This window comes from Bombus flavifrons, chromosome 13, assembly GCF_040668555.2.
Source record: "Bombus flavifrons isolate JBK064 chromosome 13, iyBomFlav1_principal, whole genome shotgun sequence".
In the NCBI taxonomy this organism is placed as follows: Eukaryota; Metazoa; Arthropoda; class Insecta; order Hymenoptera; family Apidae; genus Bombus; species Bombus flavifrons.
This window is the reverse complement of record NC_138454.1, coordinates 7,554,860-7,580,463: the sequence shown is the minus strand read 5'-3', so window position 1 is coordinate 7,580,463 and position 25,604 is coordinate 7,554,860. Positions and strand designations below refer to the sequence as shown.

Here is a 25,604-nt window from a genome sequence, read left to right as displayed (position 1 = left end):
CGAAACGTAGCACAGTGCAATCACCTAACGAAAGGCGGAAAACAAAGAAAAGATCGAACGGCAAGGATGGGAACGAGAACGAAGAACGAGCCAAGTCGGGTTTACGACGTCCGACTTAAAACCGTCCGAGTGATTCATAGCGTTCACCGTGTACCGCGTCGCTTCAACGAGATCGTTTCCCATTGGGCGACCGGTTTTGGCAGCAGTCTACGATACACGTGTTTCCAATAAGCTTTTATCGACGAATAAATCAGTCGCGACTTTATCGCGAGATTATGATGTTTACGCGCGTTGATTCGACCTCGCCGTCGTCGTGGTCGTCGTCGTTGTCGTCGTCGTCGTCATCATCGTTGTTGTTGTCATCTCCGTGATCGGCCTGCTCGCTATCCGGCTGATCTTTCCTACGTCAATCGCTTTTCGTTCTCGCCATTCCCTTTTCCGATAACGTTATCCTTGATTGTTAATCGCCGTTGCTTCGTTTCCTACTCGAACGAACGTAAAGTAGCGCTTTTTCTGCACAGCGAAAACACAGCACCAGGAAGTCCTCGTGTCGCGTTATCCTTCGCTGGACCGTTGGCTCGAGTTGATATGTATTTGGTGTTTAGCGACTCGCATCTTGAGTCGCGAACAAAGCGACAGCCAAACCGGCTAGCGAGAAAACGAAAACTCATGGTTGTCGGTGTTGTGCGAGTTGCGCACGCGAATCACGACCTCGAGAGCGTTCCACGAACGGGGATCGTTGTTCGCGAGAGGAAATGCCGAGTCGCGTTCAACTCAACCGCGAGATTCGAACTCAGGACCTTGGACTAACCATTGACCTCGATAGCTATACGCTACCTCGCGGTATGCAGCCAGCAGCCAGCAGCATCCTCTACCCGCAGCGCGATTCGTTCGCGTTCGATCTATCCTTCTCTCCTTTCGCCTCTCCCCCATATTATTTCTTTCTTCTTTTTATTTCATTTCTTTCTTTTCTGCCATCTTCCATCTATCGATTTTATTTCTGCAACAAAAGTAAACGATTCTTCTCTTTCAAAGAACCGTCCGCCTTCTTCTCCTCCTCCTCTTCCTCCTCATCCTCTTTCTCCTCGTCGTCGTCGATAACCGTGTACGTATCATCGGTATCATCGGTCGATCCTCGCAAACTGACCCGCGCTACGTTTACGCCAAGTCCAATCGCGATCGTAATCCAGGAAAAAGAAACGGGAGCAACGATTTCAGTTCGTTGATCGAACCGATTACGTCGTAAATCACCTGTCTTATCTCGGGCCGATATTTCTTACCTGTGTACATAGTACATAATATGTACACCGATCGAGACGATTCTATTTTATCTTGGTTCGAATTCCCGTTACAACGTGACGAAGGAAAAGCAGCAGCAGGATGTTAGTTGAGTCGAAGGTGAAACGCAACTAGTTACGTACACGTAACGATGATTTCGCATGCGACGTTTTATTTGTTCCCAAGATCAGACGCGGCTCCTCGTCTTTTCTCTCTTCTTCCAGTCATTTACGATAGGAAGAAAAGCGTGAAAAACCGATAGATAATGGTTGCCGACGCCGATGCAACACACCATGAGTACGATTCGCGCGATGTAAACAGTGGAATATGGCTGTTGGCAAGCCTGTTCGCACGAGTGGGTGCAACGCCACCACAGACCTTGAGCGATTATTTTACCACTCGCAACTCGGTTCGGTCGATTCGTTTGGCTCCCTCTCTCTTTCCCTCTTTCTTCTTTCCATATGCGGGAGTTGAGGGAAGAGAGAGAAAGAGAGAGAGAGAAAGAGGAAGAGAGAGACAGATCGTCGCGCATTTCGTTTTGGTTCTATACGATACCGTGTCGCTGTACATTAAATAGCGTCGTAGCATACGCGTTACCTCGAGAAATATAAAACACAAATAAATATGTATGTCACAGCATACTTGCGAACGACCATCTATCTAGTAATCTAGTTTTCGATCCAAGTTGAAGGGGATTTGCAACGAGCGAAAAAAAAAAAAAAATCAATCGCGGACTGGAATACGAAACGACGAGATTCTTCGAAGACCTGGACGAATCATTATCAAGCCGACTAGCACGATATCAACGAAATAGAAAGGCGTTCGATGCTAATGCAACCGTGCAATGTTAATGGTTGCTACATTACGACGTTCTTCATCCACCGATAAACAACTATTAATAATTTTACTGCGCGTTATTATCTACGGATTTGTATGCACGGCATAATGCAACGAGCATGATTTCGTCGAAACGAAAACTCGATTATACGCACGTAGATCTACGTAGAGAGAAGTCGTCGTCGACTGGATTGTACACGCGACTCGGAACGCGTGTCAATTCGACATGCATATGTATGTGCATCGTGGCTGCTCGATTCGTCGCAGTGTATCGTACGAAAGAACGCATCTAGAACATACGAGGAAATGGAGAAGGAGAACGATCAAGCGACGACGCGATGATGATCGGAGGAAACGGGTCTTCGCGTTCAGCGAAATCGAAAACACCACGTCTTATTTTGTTTTTAAATATTTTTTTAATAAGTTCGATAAAAAAATTATATAAATCGGATACTTAATAACAAGGTGAAAGGTATTATAAACAAAGCGCTAAATACAAATGTACAGTTGTTATATATGTATAAAGTTAGTCATTAACTCAACTAAGTTCACTATCGTGTATGATGAAAACTTAAATCTACGACATACAGTTGATAGTTTGTTCTTAGACGCGTTGAGCGCCCCACGTTTCTCTCCTCGGTATCCGTGCAAAATACATGGTATATCGTTTGTCCTTCGTTTACTGAAATCGACGAAAATGCACGAGCGGTTGAGACAGTGATTATTTTCTTACGAGCTACATACGTAATAGATAGTAAAAAATATTCGATATACTAAAGAAACTGCGAAAACGATAGAAAAAAAAAAAAAAATAGAAACAATGAAATTAATTATCGAACTGTTAAAAGGAAAAGAGAATGAAAAAGATAATAGCAACTAATGCTTGATACTCGTGAATTAATATAATAAAATGATTGTTATCGTTATCATTGACCCCGCGTCTCTCATCATTACTCGTCGATTTCAAACGAATTTCCGATTAAATGCGATCGCTATAAACCTTCGTATAACATTTAATCTCGTGTAAAAATATCGGCCGTGCTTTCTCGCTGTCATTTTCTCGAGTTTCTTTCGCATTACGTACATATACGTGTGTATACATACAAGGATACAACATCACTTCCCAACAACAATAACAATAACAGCAAGAACGACGACGACGACGACGACGACGATGACGATGACGATGACGACGACGACGACAGCAAAAAATAAATTTACTCTCGACCACGATCGTTATGGCCTTTGCGTCGTTCGTGCCGTTGTTTGCTGCGCGCGTATTTCGTTAACAATTTATTCTTTTGTTTTTGTCGTTTGCACATTTACAGAGCCACATACGCGTAATATTGCACTTTGGTGTGTTTTCGTTTATTTCTATATATCTACGGGAATAAATTACAAACGCTCGTCGACCACTCGTACACGGTTGTGATTTTTTCGCCGTTGGTAACAAGCAGGGATGATCTTTTTCTTTCTGTCGTTGCGATACGGTTCACTGTCAACGATTTTTTCGGTGTACGCGGTCAAATGACAGAACGCAATGTCGCCGGTCGCGTAACGCTGGTCATTCAGCAACGCGAATATTCGAGAAAATTTGTTGGCAGATGCGCATGCTCGCGCTATTTCATTACGGGTGTAAGAACAGAAAAGAACACCAATTCGATCGAATGTCGGGAACGTGTGAAACGGCACGTAGACGTAACGAACCGAGATATACACGTAGATTGAGTTCGATCAGTCAGCCATTTTAGACGTATTTACGCACGCTTTACGAACAAAATCTTACCTTCGCACAACATATGACACGAGGCACGATCCACCCGTTGCGACTCAGCAAACCTTTTCTCTCTTCCTGCGATTCTCGTGATTCGCGTTTGCCTCGCTCCCCCAACTTTTGAAAACTGATCAGTTACAGGACATATCTTTATATCGAAAAATATTCTCACAGCCTATTGAATTACAGATCGGACAAGGCACGACGGGCAAGGAAACAGGATAGGATAGGACAAACGAGTAGAAAATGGGCAAAAGTGGTCGTTATACGTTATACTTTGGTCCTTCGTATTATACGCGCATTTATCCTATTAGTCGTCGGGCTCAATGCGTAAAAAGTAACTCGCTCGCTCTTTCTTAATCCCCCCTCCCCCACTTCCCTTTCCCTGACCCTACCAATATTTTCGACTTCGAAAATATGCACAGTACTATCAACATCCCTTCTTGATATTCGTGTCATCGGTTGCATCAACATTTCAAACGTTGTAGCGAACCTGGTTATTGCCCAATGGCGAAGACAATGTTATCGCGGCAATGATTGGCAGTGTCAAGAAAATACGCATCGATATCACAACTTATTATTAGTAATATAATCGATCGAAGAATCGAAGATATAAAGACAAAGACACAAGATATCGTGTGTAAATTTATTCGTTTGGTAATTATTTGATGCGCGTTGCTGAGCAAACCGTTGCAGACTCGGTGTGAAAAAGATATTTTAATCGGCAGTGTAGTCATCAACAAGTCTTGGTACATTGGCGATTCGGTATGCGTTGGCCCGTTGAAAAGATTTGACGTAGATACAAGAGATCTAACGATTGCGTTTATATCGACAATCAAATTACTCGTTGAAAGCGTATACCGCCGCGTTGCGTATCTCTAGAGGTAAATAGAAATTATGAGATCAAACGTTTTACGCGTATAGAGGATTCACGTTCGTTCTAACGGGTAGCGCTATGATGTATACCGTGTGTGGTACCATTGATGAAACAGGGAACCGAAAATACGAAGAAGACGGCACAGGTAACAAACACGAATACAAGAAACGAAAATATAAAGCGATGGGAAAGAAAAATAAGACGAGAAGATGACGAATATTTAAATATTTAGTTGGAAAAATTGCACGCGTCTCACTTTGTATTTGTCGTTAACTGTACACTCGCGAACACTCTCCACATGCTTTTTTCTGTTCCCTCTCTTCTGTTTTCGCTTCATACGCAGGGATGTGGGAAAAGACCCTGTTCTACCATTCGTTTATAGTAATGCCGTTGAGATGAAAATATAGTTCTTAAATCTAATATACTACACAAGAGATATACAAAAGAAGACGAGTGCTGCATCTATGTCGTGTCGCGGCACATTCTCGAAATCGTCGGATTAGCCGCAGCCAGCCACCTCGTCTAAAACGTTCGTAGTATAGACGAGAAAGTAGAAACGATATAAGGACTGTGCAGAGTATGCGGACAGTGCGCGTGAAACGATGAGATTTCGGGACTTTGCACCGCTGAGCGATAGCTTGCCCATTCTCGTTCTCTCAAAACGTGACCCAATCGCTGCTTACACCGATAGTAGACAACATATCTGTAACATCCGGTGTACAAGAAAACTCAAAGTGTGATCCACTACTGGAACTGGCCGTTTCGAAAGTATCCAAATCGGTGGTTATTGTTTCCATGTCAAGATCTATCTTGAAATCCGATGGTTGTATCTGCAATAGATCCGTTAGCGAGTAAAGATCCGCCAAGCTCGGATTGTTGGCAGGTTCCTCGAGTTTGACGACCGTTGCGGCAATAGTCGCATCCCCTGAGTTGACAACAATGTTGTTACTGTTAGCATCTAGCGAGTCATCGTTCGACATCGCGTCGCTGACCATTGGGTTCGTCGACACTAGATCCGAAGTTTGAATCGCAGAAGGTGCGACGGTAGGAATGGTAGCGGTCCTGGTAACTATGGTCGAAGAACATTTCGACGACGTACGTTGAGTGCGCTCATTCAGCATCGCTGTCGTTTTGCCGATGTTACTCGTGCTACCGCTGGCAATACCGCCACCGATACTAGTGACAGACGTCGGCGAATTTGTTTCCATTTCCATTTTGATTTCTATATCCATGTCCATTTCCATTCCTATATCCATATCCTCGATCGATTTGTTCTTGACGAGGGTGGTCGCGGTTGTCGGCGTCGGAGCCGCTGTCGTCGTGTCTAATTCCTCTTTGACCAAAGAGTTGGATCGACGTTCGAGGTGTGAGTGATGACGAAGGTCGTGCTTGTGCTGCTGTTGCTGCTGATGATGTTGGTGGCGATGATGATTGTCGTGGCAAGGTGTTCGAGTACGAAAACTTTTTTCCGAAAGTAGACTCATGTCATCGACGGATGTGGAAAAGGTAACGTTAGCTGGATTCGAGGCAGCAGGACCGACCGACGACAGCAATCGATCTTTTGGCTCGAACGTCGTTTCATAATCCATCTCGAAACTAGGTTCCCGTTTGATTTTCCCAACGACAGCTGTTGTACCGTGTCTGATCGTAGTACGGCGCTCGGTATTTTCCACCGAGGCCGGACCAGAGGATATGGCGGCAAGTCGGGAGGCGGTAGAACCGCACTCGAGAAAATTGTCTTCGTAAAAACTTGCCGATTCTGGAGAATCTGGCGTACCGCATGATGGACTGCTCGGTATTTTGGCGGTAACGATCGGAGGGGTAGGAGTATAGTCAAGAGAAGGTCTTTTGTCAAGCGCCAGTCTGACCTTCAAACGCGATACAGGTTTGGTACTGCTGGAGTGAGCTTGCAACCTCTTCACCATTGTACCAACAACTCCTGCGTTCGCGCTACCGCTCGTCGTATGCGTATTGTTGTTGTTATCGTTACGCGTGTGATTCTTGCCCAGTATCGTTCCTCCCATCGATGACGACGAGGAAATACCACCGCCCGCCGACTTTCGCGGCTTTTTGCTGCTTTCTTTTACTTTCGTACTTATAGAACCACCACCGCCTCCCGTTGGTTTTGATGCCTTTTTCCTCGGTCTGTACTTGTAATCCGGATATTCCACCATGTGTAACTGTCGAAGTCTTTCCGCCTCCTCGATAAAAGGCCTTCTCTCCGCTTCGTCCAACGTCTTCCAGCGTCTTCCTAGCCGTTTACTAATCTCCGCGTTGTGCATGTCGGGCTGAATCTCGCATATTTTTCTCCGCTCGATCTGTGACCAGACCATAAACGCGTTCATCGGTCTCTTAATATGATTAGGATTGTTCTTCTTCGTCTGAAACAGAAGAAGGAGAAAAGAAAATGATCAGAAGATCCTGGGAAAATTTCCCTAGGTATGTATTCGCTTTACGCCAGACGCTCACTGTCTCGCGTACCAAGCCGTGTATTTCGAGTGGACGATGCTCGTAAATTCGTATATAAACGTATAAACGAAGACGTAGTCGCGTTCGCGTATGCGCATCGTAGAGAAAGAGAGAGAGAGAGAAAAAGAGAGAGAGCAACGATCGCGTCCGTGTAGCGTGTAGCAAGTCCATGTGCGTTCTATACACTGGCGCAGCGATACCAATTTACATACCTCATTAAATGGTAAGCTAAGCGTCGAGAAGTAGATAACACGTAGCGTGCGCGAGCAATCTCTTGCCCATTATACTTTTAGATATTGCGTCGATTACTCGACACGCACTAGAGTGGAAATCGAAAGGGCAGAATGTAGGTTACGAAGGTGATGTGCGCGAGTACAACGACTCTACTCGCGGTATAAGGATCACGTGATACACATCATAGGAACCCAACCGTTCCTCCATGTCTCTTCATTTTTTTCCTTTTCCTTAAAGTTAAACTATTACCGTAATCGGATATATTTCTATTTCGAGAGATGTTCGTTAACGCGTCGATACTTGTACACACGTTTACGATCGTTTGAACCGAGCTTTCGACTAATAGTCCAACTCCTCACCTATTTATAACATGGATGCATGTATGTGCGCATCGATCGCGTTTATCGACGCTTTTAAGTCGCGAATCACAAATGATCGATCGTGTCTCGATTCACGGCCGCAAAATCAAGAAATAGACCCTGCCTATTCAAAAGCGATTTCCACATAGATATTTCTTTACTTCTACCGTTTCTGTAAAAGCATCTGTATTCGCTTAACCTTTATCGTTCTCACCTTTAGCAAACATTTCAAGCGACGTCCCAAAATATATACATATACGCTTTCTTAGATTCTGCGAAACGAAGAGCGGAAAATATTTTCGAAAATATTTTCGATGGAAATAGCTTAGCGAATTTATCGAAAGACGATCGTGACGAATGAAAAGGAAGGAAAAGATGTTATCGAGCAAAAGAGCACAGATAAATAAGGATGATGAAAGAAGCTGGAAAAATTCAACGAGTACCGCCAACAAAAATTGAAACGAAATCCAAAGTCATCAGGAATAATAAACGAGAGGGAGAAAAATATATAATCTATTCTTCCGTTCGACGACGGTGTTTTGTTAGTATTTTAAACGCTACAGAAATAAATAAGCATACCTACTTTTTTGTGTAAAACCGTTTAGAGGGAATAACCGTGCAACGATCAAACATTTTGCCTCTCCCCTCTTCGAGGAAAAGAAGAAAAGAATTTTAAAAAAATGAAAAAAAAAAAAAAAACACGTCGCCTCTTTGAAATTTGCAGAAGACGCGAGCTGTAATCCACGATTCGTGACGACCTTTTACTCCTCATTTCTTAAATCTATAACGAACGTTTTTCCTCCCATCTGTCGGCGACACGTAACATGTAAAGTCGGATCTCAATTCCACGAATTGGAAATTAACGAAACAAGATACACGTTACTTTTTCCTTTTCCTTCTTCCCTTTCTCTCACTCTGGCACGTTGTTTCTACCGTGCTTATTGGTATAAAATCAGCCATTACAAATACTATCGTATATGTATATATTCGTTGGTATATCACCAGAAAACAGTGTTTCGACTATCGTTTTGTTATTGATAATATCCATCTACGGAAGACATTAACACGTACGGGACGACGAGACAAATAAAAACGTCGTGTTCGTACGCGTTCTTCGAGATATCGAAGTTTAAAACGACGATTACATACCTGTGTGGCATCCGAATACGGTGTCGTCGAATTTTTATCCACAAGCAACGAACCAAACATAGGAATCCCGGAACTAGAGGGACTATCTTGCTGTTGCGGCACCATTTTTGTGCCGAGATTTACAGAAAATTTCGTTTATCACTTCACTTTCGGTCTCCGATGCTCAGAACGATACACTACACTTGGAAAAATTGCGATATCGATTCGTAGAAAATCGAGCCTCCCGCGCCAAGAGTATTTTGCGTCTCGCGTCTCCTCGACCTTGAATCTTTCCCCGTGTTTACGACTGTATCCTTCTTCTGTACCTCGTTCGACCAGCTCTTTCTTTTCTCCTCTCCTCTCCTCTCCTCTTCCTTCGGCTTTTCCCCTCTTTTTCCACTCCTTTTTCTTTTACCACTATCGTGTGTATCTGTGCTTCTCTTACCGCTGTTGCGATCACTGGCAGCAACGGCACTGTGCGCGACACTACGCTTGCTTCGGCGTAAATACGCGAGAGATAGTTTTAGATTTTAGGAGAGAGGCAGTCGACGGATGATCGCGCGAGATTGGCGGCAAACCGCGAATTTGCAACGCACGATAGCGACCACTCTTTCAGGCAGAATCGCAAACGTAAGCGTAGCAGCGGTTTTCCGTAACATTCGCACGCACGGGCCGCGGGCACGCGTTTCCTTCCTTCTTGATCGTCGGAGCCCGTGTGTCTGCGCGTCGGCCGTATTCGATGCGCGTCTACGCGATACACGATGCGGCGCGACAACAACAAGAAAACAGTTATGTACTACTATTCAACGCACTGCACACTCTACAAAACACGTATCAAAACACTACGCGTAGCAAGCAGTATGCTCTCGATCACGCGTTTTCTGTGTATATATAGAATGATCACGTTCATGCGCACATATACGACGATCCTCAAGATCCGATGGCTGCTCGTCGATCACGAGATGACATTATCGACCGACGTCGCAACGACGCTCGCCCGACGAGCGCTCATTCGCAACTAACTCGCCCTCGCGTCAGCGTTCTACCTCTATACTACGCTCAGCTGAGACGTACCACCTCCCTCCACTAACTCGCGTAAACACGCTGCCTTTCCACTTCCAGCCAGTCGCGATGCAGCCGCTCTTTTCTCCCTCTTTAACCCTGAAACCCTGTACGTTGCTCCCTTTTCTCTTTCTTCTTTCTTCCTTTCCCATCTCTATCCTTCCTCCTCCAACCATTTAAGCATATACTACACTAACCATACTACACACTCTTAAGCGTTTATACGTACGTACATGTAACGCGCGCGCTTGTTTACGTACTCGTACGACGTAGCTGCACCAGACATAGATCTTTATTTCTTCCTTATCCATTTATTAACCTCCTACTATTTTTTGACTCCTTCGATCATCAAAACATCCATCGGGTTGATTGTATTATAGTTATTTCTGTTTCTTGTTAATCGTCTTTCCCGTTCTCTACCTTGCGTTATCAGCCCCAATCTTGGTACAAAATACAAGATCGGCGATCGTTTAATACGCGCTCGATCGTTGACCGCTATCGTATCGCTCGATATTCGATTTTCTTCTAAACGCGTCTCCGTCGCCGCTATCTGCCGTTCTTCGGTATCCTGTGTATCGCGAAATGTCGCGATATCGTCTCAATCGTTTTGACCCGTCCGACTTTCGACGCGTCTTATCGCGATTACGATCGTCTGCACGACGATCGATTAATTTTCATCTTCGATCTTGTCGCTCGTTATCGAAGAAACGCGTTGTTTACGTTGAATGAGGAGGAATAAAAACGATCGAACGTACGACATACGGTAGGGCTTTATACGATGAAAAATACTCGGATCAAAAGTAAAGGTAAGTACATACACACTTAAGAATAAAACTATCGCTACTTGTTCTCGACTTTTATTTCTCGCAAGTGGACGCTACTTTGAGAGCGACTATCCGATTCACTTCAGATTGGGTAGTCATTCTCAAAGTAACTCGACGGTATAACTCACGATAGTTTTGCTCTCGAATGGACGCGTACCTTAAGTAAGATACGGCGCGTATATTTGCGATCGCTGCGACCGCCATGTCGCGCCACGCCGCGTCGCATCGGTCCGATCGCTAGGATCGTGAGTCGCGGTGAAACCGTTGACCCATCATCCTCTCTCGTCAAGGACCAGAACGGAGAAGCGGAAAATGGAATCGAGCCAGAGAGCCGAAGAAACAAGCTTGGAGTCGTGCGCGCACGCGATCGATGGGAGCGGCTGTCGCCACTTAACCGGATGCTAGTCGCAGCTCAAGAATACTAATTGTTTCTTCTCGATGTATGTACGTACTCTCGATGTATGTATTTAGAAAAAGACAAATAGACGGGACAACACGAAACCCATAGGCCGTAATCGCAACGACGGCTATTTCGTTTCCGTTTTTCTGCTTCGCTCTTCTCCGCTTATCGATTACCGGTATCGATGCCGATAAACGATACCGATATCTCCCATTTGTACGCGACTATCCAAGCCAAGCCGAGTCAACCGGACGCTTTCGAACTGGGATTCAAAGAGGAAAGTAGTGGCCGCCTACTCGACCGCGAGTTATGCCTTGCGAAACTGTACGATGTACGACTATCGTACGGAACACCCGCGTTCTGCATTTCACCCGTCTGAGTCAGCGTAGCGCGCGACACGTTGCGCAATTCTCCTGCTTGCAGTGCTGTTTGGGACGATGGAGAATTATCGTTAGTAGGGGTGCGAAACAGCGTTTCTACGCGTATATCTCTATACGTATGTATATAGCAAGATCGTTGGAAATCTGCTCTCCTTATCGACCGTTTCGGTACGTCGCATCGCCCTCACCCGTCTTTCGTGAGAACCTTAAGAAAAACGATCCGTCTTCGAAGGGTTCCAATGACCCATATACATAAGCGTATATATGTATGCGTATATACGTATGCGCATCCGAATGGTTTCAAAATACATGGTAAAGGTTAGGCGAGTAGACGCCGAGATGTGTAAGCATACACGCATGCATCGAGGCGCAGGTCAACACTTCGCGTCTCGTCTTAAACATTCGACGACGCTTTGCTCGGAGGAAACGGCGGATCCGGTCGAACGAAACAACCAAACCAGCTGGTTTTCCTTCGTTCCGTGTTGTTCCTTTTTGCGCTTATGTACATTCTATACTCTATAGAACAAACGTGCGATAAAGGTGTGAGTTTTCCCTTTGGTCGCGAATACTTCGACCGATCGTTTTGCTTCGGGACTGTTTGCGACTGAACCGACTCTACCTGGAAACGAATATCGGTCCAGCTGTCCAGCTGTCCAGCAGCTGTGCACTTCACCTGCCCCGTTTGTAGCTGTCTGAACTGCGCGCGTGCACTGTGCGTGCTGCGGACTATTCGGCCGTGCACCAGTTTAACACGTCCAACTCGAATCACTTATCGAGGATTCGACTTTGTAAATTTACGCGTTTCCCTTAACTGGATACGTATTTCGAGATCAACGGAAAGAGGCGTTGTTGCTTACGCCAGTACTCCACATAACCTATTTTACTTCTCTTTTCTTCCTCCTTCTCGCTGTTGAGAGAACATCGGAAGGTGATTTCCAGACAAATTACACCGGTCACGGAGAAACGCGTTTTAAGGCACGGTTCACGGTACATGAGACGGGTCGAGAGACAACGATTTTACATGGTTACGTTTCCGGTTGTTTCAACCATCGTAATACACCCTTCATGCGAACTTTGCCTCTGGGAATCCATCTTTTTTGGTCAAAACTTATATTTACCGAACGTACTTATCGAGCAGAGGTCAACGATACCAAGTTAATTAAATATAGGAATCTTCCTGTTGAAAAATTATTACTCGAAAAAGATTGCAAAATCCCGTATGGCCTTCTTCCTGCCTTATGCGTGCTAGATAGATCGCCCGTTTTTGTTGATACTACGAACATAACTGGATATTGTTTCGTGGGAATGGAGAAGTAGGAGGGGTATTAGTTAGGTTGTATGTACAAATATTTTTCTGGCAGCCGGAGGGCGGCCGGTAATCCTTATCGAAAATGTTATTTGACAAATCGATTCATATATTGATAATAAAGAGATATTCAGCTGCTTTGAACACGATATGTGTTAGATAAATAATAAAATTTATCGTTTAAATATCGTCTGTATTATCACGTTAAGGTAAGTCATACAATGGATGAAGAGTTGCAAAATATTGAAAACGCATGACTGCTGTTTTCCAAATGGATTCCTAAACTCAAAACCGTCATATTTCAGCTCTATTCATCGAGTGATATGAGAAAATAAAAAGAAATTAAAAACAGAATGATTTTCAAAGGAAGAGTTCTTCCTTTCCTTCTCTCTCCCTCTCTCTATCAACTAGCTTCGTTTAACTTTTCCACGGATATTCGAACGAGGTCGTACCATTAATCGAAACGCGACAGCCTTTTCTCTACCAATGTATTTTCCATTTCTCGTCAAGGTTGCAAAATAACTTCGATAGGCAAGTACGAACACAAAGAAGAGGATCGTTGAATCGGTCGGTGACTAGATAGACAGACACACAGGCAAGCGAGTAGGTAAGTAAATAGATAGGTAGGTAGATAGATAAGTAGGTAGGTAGGTACGTAGGTTCGTAGGTAGGTAAGTTGTCATGTAGGTAAACAAACACAAGTAGAAAGAAAGAAAATGATGGAATACTAGGCGCTACTGTGGATACGCGACACGACAAACGATATCGAAGCTAAAGAGAAGTGGAGAGTCGCGCCTCGATTCTCGAACCATGCACCTGCCTTGCGTTACCGCGTGGTATTTATCTTTATCGTCCTTACCTTTTCCTTTCTTGAAACTAATCGGCCAAAGGATAAAAGTACATGGATGACTCGCAACAACGAGACGAATTTCCCCGCGACTAACGAGTGTGCGATACGAGTCTTACCTGATGGGAAAGTTTGCGTTATCGGTTCGTTCGAAAGATCGAAAGAACAGGTGTGAAACAACGATGCTACACCTGCGCGAATAACCGTACATCGGTTCTACTGTTATGCCTCGTGTCGAGGATTCTCCTGTTTTCGACGCAAATACATATGTTTTATTAATCTAATGCATTATTTATTCATGCAATTCGAGACGAAGAAAAAAAAATGGAGGAAATAGTAAAGTTCGCATCTTTGCACATTTACTCCACGTTTGTCGTCGAGGACGACGACTACCACAACGCCGCGACATGTCGATGCATTTGATACGTGACGCACCTCTTTTGTCTCACGCGAGCGTTTTTCTATGACAAAATCGTAAACACCGGTTGTGCGATAGCACTTTTCGATGATGCGTTGCGATACGATATCGATACGCTTATTCACGGCGATTGTAAAAGTGGCCATGGATGTGGCTGCGGGTACCCGGATGAATAAAATCCTATATCCTTTCTCTCAAGCGTGTATACTTTTTTAACTATACATAGGTATGTACATATATAAAATACGTATATACATATTACGTTTCAGAGAGTATACACGTATCCGAAACTATCTCCGCGATTTTTTAGCCAATTTCCTTCTTAACCAGCAGTATCTAGTAACGATAAGTCGAAACATCTGTGATTTTAATTACGTACGTTTTCCTACAATCGATAAAGTAGAATATTTCGGGACAGTCGCAGTCGGCTAAACAGAACATCGTCGTTATCTTTCCTTCGCGTGTTTCATCCAGCGCGGCTCGTTTGAAAATAGGCCGACAGAAATAGAAGCTGTAAAAGTCATACAATTCTTTTTTCAAACCCTTTTTTCGTTTTCATCGTGCATTGTCTTCAGATTTGCAAATCGACCGACCCAAAATCGTTTACGAATCAGCCGATACCATAGTACGGAATATACAACGCATAGATACTATATATATCAGTAAATCACTTCCTCGCTACTTAAGCGTAAAATTCTATTAAACGGGAAAGGTGTTTTAACTGTTTTAAATTTCACTGAATCTTCCTCTAACGAAACATTAATTTTCCTCTTCAGAGCAGATAACGGATAACGAATAACGTATAATCGATTTTCTTTGGAGCGGAATAGACCAAGTTGAAATTCTGTTAGAACGTTAACGCTCTTCGAGGCGAGAGTATCGTAATTTTTAAAAGGTGTACAGCTCGTTGGGTGCGAGCGTCGTTGCATGTGCACACGTGGAACACCACGTAATACGTAGTTCACGATACATACGAATCTTCCTTTTCTCTTACCTTAAGATCGACTAGTTTGCTTCTCGAATCGATACGATTTAACCATTTTACCGTGTATTTTAAGTCGAACAATCAGTGTCACCTGTAATTACTGATCACTATCGTTTGTTTCTGCAACTCATATACATATATACCTCTACTTCTTTTCTTCCCTTTTCTTTTCCTTCTCTTCCCTACCCGCCTTTCTTTTCGACCGCGTGCGCCATCACGTACGCTTGATCGAGTACAAAAACAATAAATTTTAATTATAACGAGACAGCAATACGACGGAAATACAGCACGAATACACCAGCATGAACACGCGAGAAATATCAGGTCTCTCGAGAAAGAAGCTAACCCAACTTATAATATGCGATAGGTATAACGTAGATTGGGGATGAAGTTTAGAACCAAGTATGTACGATCAACTAATCGACGACCGTTTGCTTGTGAGTAACTCTCCTAACTTCACCATCGACTGATTTCCTCTCGATAGGGTTTGATCCTTGGAAAATCGTTAGATCGACTCTTCGTTCCCTGGAGAGAGAGAGAGAGAGAGAGAGAGAGAGAGAGAGAGAGAGAGAGAATGACGAAGAGTGAGAGACTGAGGGACGGAAGTTATCATTTCGGAATTGGAAGTTGCTTCGTGGAGTACCTGATTTTGCGACTACTTGATTTTACAGGAAATCGAGGAATCCACGAATCGCTTGTCCCAAAGAAAACGCGAAAACGTGAGTGAATAATAATGTATGGGATACGCCTGTAATACGACTACCATTCTTACCGCAGTTGCAACAGCCTACAGGCTTTCTGTCATCTTGCTAAACAGATGTACATACTTACACGTATACTTCTCCTGGCGCCAAATCGTCTCTATCCCGATGAAACGTTCGAAACCACATAAAGAACGTGATACATCGGACAAACCGGGAAACAATCAGCCGAGGCAATTCTATCGAGGAAACTGTACTGAATTGAAGAGAACCATGGAAGAAATCTCTCTTCTTTTCACAAAGAGAGAGACAGAGAGAGATGGTGGAGAGAAAGAAATTTTAACTTACAAAATTTTTACATCGCATGTTCGAACGAAATAATTTTTGCGATATATTTCAATTTAACTTCAACTTCTCTGAAAGCACGATTTCGAACGTTCAAATGAATCGAGCGAGCGCACTGGCCGTATCGGATTGATTTCTAGTTTATGTCTCGACAAATATTCCATAAAACCGGGAGGGTTATTTCGTTTTAACGTCTAACGATATCGTTCCCTACGATATTTCGATTCGCACGAGAAGTGCAAATTCTCGAACCAAACGCGTCCAATAAAAAAAGAATGAGATAGAGAGAGAAAAAGAGAGGGAAGAAGAACAGTGTTTGGAATTATAGGAAAAAGCCACGAGTAAACGAAAAAGATTGATTTTTTTCCAATTTCTTATCTCCTCGTTTTTTCCTTTCTTCTCTCTCTCTCTGTTTACTTGCTGTTTCTCTTTGATTTACCTCTATCGGTATTACTCGATCTTTCGTTTCATCTGAATTCTTCTCGTCGTGCTTCCAACTAACAAATTGATAACCAATAAATCAATCTCTAAAAGGAAACAGACATAGTCGCGCGCGCCACTGAAATTGATTTACGTAATCGGAAGTGATTAAAAGGTTACTTTAGCGGATGAATAAGATTTCTCCTTTCCTCTCCTTCTCTTTCTCTCTCGTATATTCTATTTCCGTTATTTCCACAGCTCGTCTACTCTTACCTCTCATTAGTTTGCAGTTTCGCGAAGATAAAGAAATCTCGATGTTGCAATATTCTGGACGATCCATCGCGTCCTCGCTATAGTAGAGGGTGAGTCCTCTCGTTATACAGAAGCGGAGCACTGGGTGATTCTTGATAAAAAGATACGAAGAAAATATGGAATACAATTTTTCCATAGACACTTGACTTTGACAAATTTTCAAATTGGATTTTCTCGAAAACGAAGCGTCATATGACAAAATTATATTCTATACTTTCTTCCTATTTTTTGACAAGGAATCACCTCACGCTCGATTATACATAACTGTCGGACGTATCCTTTATAGGAATGCAAACCGTACACGCGATTGATGATATACATGTAGTTAATTTATTCGCTCTTTTATAACGCACGAGGTTCGTAACGATCATTTATTTAAAGTAAGCACCACCATTTCAGAGATATTACTAAAATGGACTACATATTGGGTGATTTGCATGCCGACCGACAATGGTAGACGGCGCCCTACGAAAGGGACGAATTATGTATAGACGCCGCAATAAACGGTAATAAGGTGATTCTTGAATTCCTGTAAATATGTATGTTGGATGGAAAAAGTGAAGGAGGGAAAAAGAAAGAAAAAGGAACAAGAAACAAACGCGAAAAGACGAATCGATATGAAAGCATTTCCGTTTTTATCTTTGGATCCTCGCGATGCGAAAGAAATTGATCAAAACAGAGTGAATCGCAACAGCCGCTTCATTCGTTTGGAGATTCGAGGGTCGAATCGCGCGGTCGTTTTTTCTTTCACAAAGATTTCAGTTTCGAAATGAAGTCTAACATGTGACAATATACAGTTTACTTATATTCGTCTATCCTTTAAAGCAGAATAACTTTTTTTTTTAGATTGGACCAGACGATTTGCATCAGTTTATTAGATATGCGTAAAAAAGATTTCGTAAAAATCGCCAGTGACTGATTATTCGAGCCAGTAATAAAAATTTACAAAATACGTTTTGTAGATTTATCTCAGTTACCTATACATGTTAAATATACTGTATATGTATACCGTATATCTGCTGAAAATTTCGTCGAAATCGGTCGACGTTGCTATGAGTTGCAAACGGTTAAAAATGGTAAAAATGGTCCGTTTCTCACGACCTTCGGCTTATAGATCTAAAGATTCTTACATCTTGCGATGCTTGTCGCTTTTTACTGTATCATCAATGTTTCACAATGATTTCGATGAAATTTTCAGCATGTATATAGATAACTGATACAGGCATATAAATCTGCGAAACATAAATAAAATTATAAAATAAATTAAACATTTAATAATATAACATAAAATAAATTAAACATTTCTTAAATATTCATGATAGGCTCGGACAAGAAAGCTGTAAAAATCGACATTTACTATTTTCTCCGCCATCCCAATTGCAATTATCTCCAAATGTTTCTTCACCTAGTAAAGTAATAGTTTAGTTTCTCGAAAAAGCTCGTTATTCGGTCCAATTTTGAAAAAGTTATTCTGTTTTAAAGGATGGACAGAAAGGATAAGTGTAAGTAACGGTATATTTATGGACATATATTACCGCGATCAAAAAGGAAAGGTTCTCGTAAGTTGACCTAGTCGAGAAAAACGATCAGAGAATAATAGTTGCGCTTTGATACTTGTTCCTTTCCTCCTCTTTCGACTGTCATTTCAAACTTAATCTTAAGATTAATCGAATCGATCAAGCGCAGAAGGAAAAAGGAGCGCGTTTACCATAGATTGCGAATATGACTGTACGAATGAGATTCTCGGTAAGCATATTTTTCGATAAATCGCCACCGATTTAGCAGCTGTCACTACTGCTTCACATTCAGATTTCTTCTTTTCCATGAAAGACTAATTACAGAATCGGATAATTAATATCTTCGTACGCACGCGACTTGAAACCAAGAACCGATCCGAACGATTGTTATCATAGCGAGACTTTCATAGGGTAGTAAACAGTAGTGGCAATAAAATGGTAAGCTTAATGGACAAAACTCGCTCCAGTTGTGTATTCCTTTACGTCCAAGGAGTTGTTGTCGATGAATCAAACGTGACTAACGACCAACCAGATGGTATTTTCTTCCCTGATTTTCTTGTTTTCTTTCAAAAAGACTCGAATCGATTCATTCAACCTTTTACATTTATTTAACTTTTTATATAGCATAATACGGTTACATGTACAAAACGCTTATCGCAGTATTCTTCGAACGCTATGACACTTTTGCGAGTTTGGTACACGAGGCGATTCAACTTGCGACTTTTGCTTGTTCTGCTTGCTCTGAAAACAAAGGGGAGAAAAAAAAACCAAAGGAAGAAAAGGAGACCAAGGACCAAGGGAAAAAGGAGAAACAGGAAGAAAGAAAGAGAACGAAGAAGAATGGTTGATTCGGCGATAGTAGTGCGCGCGGTTGAGTTCGCGTTACGCTCGTTGGTGGTTACCGGAACGATATACGAGAATCGAGGGTAGGAAGCTCGGACGGGGTAGTACACGGATCCGTTTGATTGGTCGAGGAAAGTCTTTAGGGGTATTATGGGGTGGGGATGGGGATGGAAATGGGGGATGAAACAAGCGCCGTAAAGCCGCGGACTTATATAAACCGTGAAGAGCAGAGTGGTATTCGCAGAGCGGGATTCTCCGTCGTCGAAGAAACAATCTAGCTAACAATCTATCTAAGAACAACTCTACCGGTGTTCGTTCCTTTATCGTATCCGAATAAGGTAAGTGCAACTACCTAGTGCAACATTAGCTTCTTCCTTTGTTCCTTCTTTTCTTCCCTTTTTTCTTCGATTGTTCGTTTATGTTAACACGAGATTAAATACGCGATTAAATACGCGTGTCCGTTTTGTCAACTGACTCTGCATACTTCCCTTTGGCCTTTCTTACACTTGTACGCGGCGTAAACGAATCTCAAAGTATACGGAAATTTTTAAAGTTTTCAACAAAAGAGAAGAACGAGTTATGAGAGAAAATAAACGTACGAATAACGAATTTCATCAGGAAGCACAATTCTGATGATCATTCACTCTATGAATATTTTTTATCCATATAAATCTTGTAATCATTCCATTGTGGAAAAGACGCGTTTCTAAACTGAAGAAACTGCCAATTCCGTTGCGTTTAAATAGAATACGGTTTCCTCCTTTTGTCATCCCCGTTTAACAAATCTTTCGCACTTATAATTCCTACTCTTCTTTTTCTGCTTCACCTATTTTCCTTCTTGTATCTCCACTGTCTCCGACCACTATCCAACCACTGTTTCTCTTCTTCTCTGACATTTCTCGGGTTTTCCTGCCGTTCGATTTTTATGCACGCTTCGAACCGAACTCGAAATTAGAATAAGTACGTGAGCGAATTCGCTAAGACGAAACCTCCACGTTGCAATGATTATCGAAATAAACGCACGGAGAAATATTCAGTTTCACATAATAAATTCTTTCAATGTTCGAATGAAAGTAATTCGCGACACGTCCGATCTATTCGTTTCACGATGCAAAAATTAAGCGGTACGCCGACAGGTAATTTGACTTGTTGCTGCATTCTTTTCGTGATATCGAGCCATTGCATTCGCGATAAACGTCTCTCCTTCTTCATAGAGAAATTAATAGACTGAAAAAAAAACAGTCGAGTTTATGGCAAATATGGGTATCGCGATATTTTCTCCAATTTACAGCTGTTCGATTTGTCATTTACTTTCAAATAGCAATCTATACGATATTTCCACTTCTCGAATCTTAATTGGATAAGGAAAACGATACGCGCAGCTGTTCTTCGTGGTTGAATTTTCATGGCTGATCGAACGCGATTCACCCTGTTGCGAGTGTACCGCGCTGCTTAGTCGTCGGAGAACGGAAAACGGAAAGGGGAAAGCGGAAAGCGGAAAATGAAAAGCGGAAATCGGAATACGGGGTATAAAAAACAGAATTGCGAAATACGGGGCATGAAAGGTGGCAAAAAATAGAAAAAACGAAAGAGACGAAAGTAATTGCTACAATTCTTTTAATTTCTCGTTATCTGCACATCCCTTTATCTCACTTCCTTTTTGATTTTCATTTTTCTCGAAATTCAATATTTTGTTTCGATTCTTCCCGGTTTAAACAAGTTCCAATACGATGGGTGATATAGTTCTTTTAGAATCCCACAGAGAATTGTGATATTTAAACATTTGAAAATGTTTGTGTATTCGAGTATCGAGTTGTTCTTAACGAATGTAAGTACACGCGTGAAAACGTATCGTCAACATCAATTATCGGAAGCGCTGAATCCAATTATCCTGTGTTACGGCCATTCGGCACGCTGAAAGCAACTCGTGATTGCCTTCCAATAAAATACTAATTGAACGAACATCGATACTAAGAGAAATTGGAAAGCGTCGCTGTAATCTGAAGCGTGCCATAAACTTTCGGGTATTCGTTTCAATGAAAATACAATTTCCTTGGACCTTACAAGCTTCGAATAATCCCAATCACTGCTTACAACAACATTTTAAGGACAAAAGACACACATATGTGTACATATATGTGCATATATGTATATGTAACGTTTCGCAAATGAACCTTTTTGCTGTTACGATAGTATGCTGCTGTATGGAGCTGTTGAGAATCATAAGAATACAATGCAGAGACCTGCTCGAAAAGTTTGCCACGATCGCTCTTTCCTTTCTAGAATTCCTTCTTAGATTGTGGCTTGAATAGTTTGTTAGTCGCTATAGTCGCGGAGTGCGCCTACCTTTCCCTCCTCGGTAGTTTAAAAAAAGAAAAATAGTGAAGACTAAGGACTTTGATTTCTCTTCTCTTTCTCTTTCTTCTTTCTTTTCCATATTTTTCCTTTAGTTTATTTTCATCGGCACGTATAGACGTTCCAACTGGAGTTCTAACTGGAGTTCCAACTCGGAAAACGTATATTTTGATCAATTTCATCCTGATCGTTTCTTAACATGCACATATATGCAACGGTGCGTTGAATGAATCAATTAATATTACAATGAAACCACTTCACTTTCAGATTTGAAAAAATTTCGAGGATGCATCAAAGGATGGTATCGTTCTACATACTGTTGGTGGTTGCGGTTCTTTTCGTATCTTCGAACCTCTCGACGAATGCCGCGCCGTAAGTCTCTCATCTCTGGCAATCAATTTATTCATTTTTTCCTACAAATTTGCTTGGTCGATCGATCTTTCGTAGTATCGCTAGTCGAAATATATTGAGACGAAAACGGATGTATGATACGGCACGGAACTACGCTAGACAAGATGAGACGAGATGAAACAAGAGATACTGCAAAATGCGCGATTCATAGCAGGACAATATAGATAGAAACATGAATAAGCACAGTCGTATTATGTGTCTAAGAAACAGAGAAAAAGAGATACGCATATACAAGGTGAACGAAAGACGCATCTGGCAGTGTCAGAAAGTTTAACCCAGTTTCATTTGACGAGGTGTCGTTTAATGAGAGGAAACGGTTCTTCCGTCTATCTAAAAGTAAAGAGACTGCCACTGTTATGTCTTTTTGTTCCACTGTTATAGAGTATCGCGTATGCGTGTATAACTCAGAATGGAAAAGTTATAAATTCGATAGTTAAACGTCGTTAAATGAAATGAGAATGCCGCGAACAATTTTAGCGAAAAAAGCTTGGCCGTGTGCCCAATGAAAATCATTGTTAGCATTATGCAAAGTAAAGCTCTCAATGTTTCACAACTAGGTGCAAATGCTTTTGTTAAAAGACATTGACACTTTTACATTATAGACAACAAGGTTACTGGGAGGAAGATCCGGAAGCTCTAATGGAAATAATTAGTCGGCTTGGTCACACCATGATACGTAATCCAGAGCTTGAAAAGTGAGTGAAAAGTAACCATTTTTACAAAGTTAATACCAGTGCAATACATACATATTTGGCATTTATTGCAAAAGTTTCGCACTCTAATCACCATCCCTGGCTTCTTTTTACAGTAACAAACGGGGACTGGACTTAGGTTTGAGTCGCGGATTCAGCGGGTCTCAAGCTGCAAAACATTTGATGGGATTAGCAGCGGCGAATTACGCCGGAGGACCTGGCCGACGACGTCGTTCCGAACAACCCTAGATTCAAAAACGTACTGGTTCGCTTGATCAATCTCATTTCGACTTTAAGCTCTAACGTCATAAATGCTTACTTGCACGGGCTCGTTCGTTCGTTCGTTCTTTCGTTCCTTTTCTTGCCTTTGCCCCTGTTGTAAGGTGATTCTGCAATCCGACAAATTTTGGCTGCTTTAGCCCTTATCAATTAGTAAATCAATCTTGAGTCAAATCGATTTCTCTTTTAAATTATCGTTCGTGCGTGCAATCAATCATTTCTATCTCAGATCTCTGGCATATACGCGGTATACTGAAAATTTTTGTTCATGAAACATATTGTTCCTTCTTTTTCCTCGGTTTCTTTCTTCTTTAAAATTTAAAACATCGAGACAGTTAAATGTCAGTTACATTCTAGTCATTGTTCTAGTCATAAAGTTATTCCATTCATATTTACGTACCAGAGTGCGTATTCCTGCGTTTACAAGCATATATACGAACATGTGGAAAGAATAGTAAAATAATACGACAAACCTACTCATCAGCGATACGATATATATATAGCACAATCAAGCGTTAAAATAGAAACCATCAATAATTATTGGAAACGCACAAGTTTAAATGGTCAACTATGAATTCTTTAATTTATCTTTCAATCTATTAATTTTCAACCGTGCCACTTATAGATTCGCTTAAACCAACATCTGTCGTCATTAAAATTTGATATCTATGTAACGATAGTCTCATACGTTAAATTGTAGCCGATCGTGCATCTATTTTGCATTCATAAACTGATATCGATACCTGTCGTACATGCAGCTTAAATACTTGTACATTATGTCTATTTCGTTTCCAACTAATTACATACATCATATTGTATTTTCGAACGAATGCTATTCGACTATTAGCGTATCAATACGCTGTTTTATGTAAAATTAACGAAAATAAATCCAATACATATACCTTTCGTTTCTACATTACCTTTGCTATTATCTTTTCCTTATCCTTCCTCTTCTCTCTTTTCCCTTCTTTCTTTTATCATAAACAAAAGAATGCAAGGATTCCGTTAAATCAACCGGAAAAACTAGTGCAGAAAATAAACAAATAAAGTATTTACTAGAATCTTGAAACATTGCCATAGTAGTTGCCTTTCACCTATTTTATCCAAAATATCCCCCTCCCTGATAGCGCATTTCCCACTATTTCGGTACACGTGTCGAGAACATAAGTATATTATACCATGACTGAGAATATTAAGATATCTTTTTTAATGAATACAAGCTTTAAACTTTTATGGGTCTATAAGCCACATTAACACTATATCAATAATATAACAACAATATCAAGTAAAAATAGTGAGCTTAGAACTAAAAATCCGAGTGATTGCACAATTTGTAATACTAGACCTTAACCTAGTGCTCAGTCTTAATTTTAAATCTAGCTTCATGTTACATCAAGAGTGTTGAATATTAACAATATAACAGCAATATCAAGGTATAAAAATAGTTAACTTAGAACTAAAAATTCGAATAATTGCACAATCTGTAATATTTAATCTTAATCTAGTACTCAATCCTAATTTTTAATCTAGCGTTCTCTTTTTAGTCTTTTTAATGTACATCTAGCTTCAGACTTATGTATTAAAAAATATCCGTACAATGGTAAGGTTTCAGTTTAAAGCTCAGTACTCTTTGTTGTCTCTGAATTTTAACATAATTATTCTCGTTACATGGTAATATATGAAGCTTCTACAAATTTATCTATATGTTTGATGTCCTGTATCTTGGGTTCTTTAAGAAATATGTGGATTCTGTAGAGCAGAGTCCATCCATTCTTTCTGTGATTTTGTATAAATTTTTATCTTTCATACCTGTGCAAGAAGCAGGCCCACAAGATACAAATTATTTCTTCGATGTGAGTGCTATAGTCACATGTTGGGTCTTGTAATATGCCAATCTTTGTCAAGGAGGCTGCCAGATTGTAGTGATACACTCTAGCTCTATTTACCCAAGCCAGTATTTTCTATTTACCCTATTGTGCCTTTTGATTTGTAGGTTGATGTTCTGATATAGTTGTTGCAGAATGTAATTTTATCAATGCACCAATTAGATGACAGTATGGGCTCAAATCATTCCTCCAGAGCATGTCTTGCAAATATGCAAAAACATGTACGTATCATAAAATCACACAGAACTTCCTCCATCAGTACCGACTGAACAAAATATAGATTAGAAATGGAGTCACACTATCACCTATTAATGGGCAAAGAATATGATGAGTTGTCACTTATAGATAAATATGAATATCTTATGACTACCATCATCTCATGACTACAACTATTGCGGGAAATAACTCCAGAAAAAAATTCCACAAAAACCAGGAATTCTATCAAATAGTGGGACTCTAATTGCAGCAGAGAGATCAGGAAGAGGAAAGCATCCTTTAAAAAATAGACACACACTCTTCGTAATAAATTGGATCAACTACAAAAAACAAGCTGTAGTAACTAGAAAATTTCTCTTTATTTCTAAAAAGAAATAAGGAAAGACAAGGCTTCAGGGACTTTACAATAAATCACGATACCGGATTATATAATCGTGGTTTAAAATGTC

At 41.3% G+C, this 25,604-nt stretch overlaps 2 protein-coding genes and 2 long non-coding RNA genes across 5 annotated transcripts; 1 reads left to right on the top strand and 3 right to left on the bottom strand.

The window, feature by feature from the left end:
* Positions 1-4,521: 4,521 nt before the first annotated feature.
* LOC138185941 (uncharacterized) lies at positions 4,522-9,688 on the bottom strand. Of its 2 annotated transcripts, none has more exons than XM_069125303.1 (2): positions 8,978-9,688; positions 4,522-7,147 (listed from the first exon to the last, which is right to left on the bottom strand). In XM_069125303.1, the coding sequence occupies exons 1-2, from the start codon at positions 9,080-9,082 to the stop codon at positions 5,423-5,425; spliced, it is 1,830 nt and encodes a 609-aa protein (XP_068981404.1). In that variant the 5' UTR covers positions 9,083-9,688; the 3' UTR covers positions 4,522-5,422. The 2 variants fall into 2 exon arrangements, with proteins under 2 accessions (XP_068981404.1, XP_068981405.1); XM_069125304.1 differs by lacking the exon at positions 8,978-9,688 and adding an exon at positions 7,448-7,636.
* An 11,228-nt stretch (positions 9,689-20,916) lies between these two features.
* Positions 20,917-22,897, bottom strand: LOC138185861 (uncharacterized). The gene is made up of 2 exons (XR_011174730.1): positions 22,829-22,897; positions 20,917-22,084 (listed from the first exon to the last, which is right to left on the bottom strand). It is a non-coding gene; the product is annotated as an uncharacterized LOC138185861 (long non-coding RNA).
* Positions 21,945-23,031, top strand: Dh31 (diuretic hormone class 2). The gene is made up of 3 exons (XM_069125168.1): positions 21,945-22,043; positions 22,685-22,777; positions 22,891-23,031. The coding sequence occupies exons 1-3, from the start codon at positions 21,958-21,960 to the stop codon at positions 23,021-23,023; spliced, it is 312 nt and encodes a 103-aa protein (XP_068981269.1). The 5' UTR covers positions 21,945-21,957; the 3' UTR covers positions 23,024-23,031.
* Positions 23,032-24,893: 1,862 nt separating this feature from the next.
* On the bottom strand, positions 24,894-25,489 carry LOC138185860 (uncharacterized). Its single transcript, XR_011174729.1, has 2 exons — positions 25,310-25,489; positions 24,894-25,244 (listed from the first exon to the last, which is right to left on the bottom strand). It is a non-coding gene; the product is annotated as an uncharacterized LOC138185860 (long non-coding RNA).
* Positions 25,490-25,604: the final 115 nt, after the last annotated feature.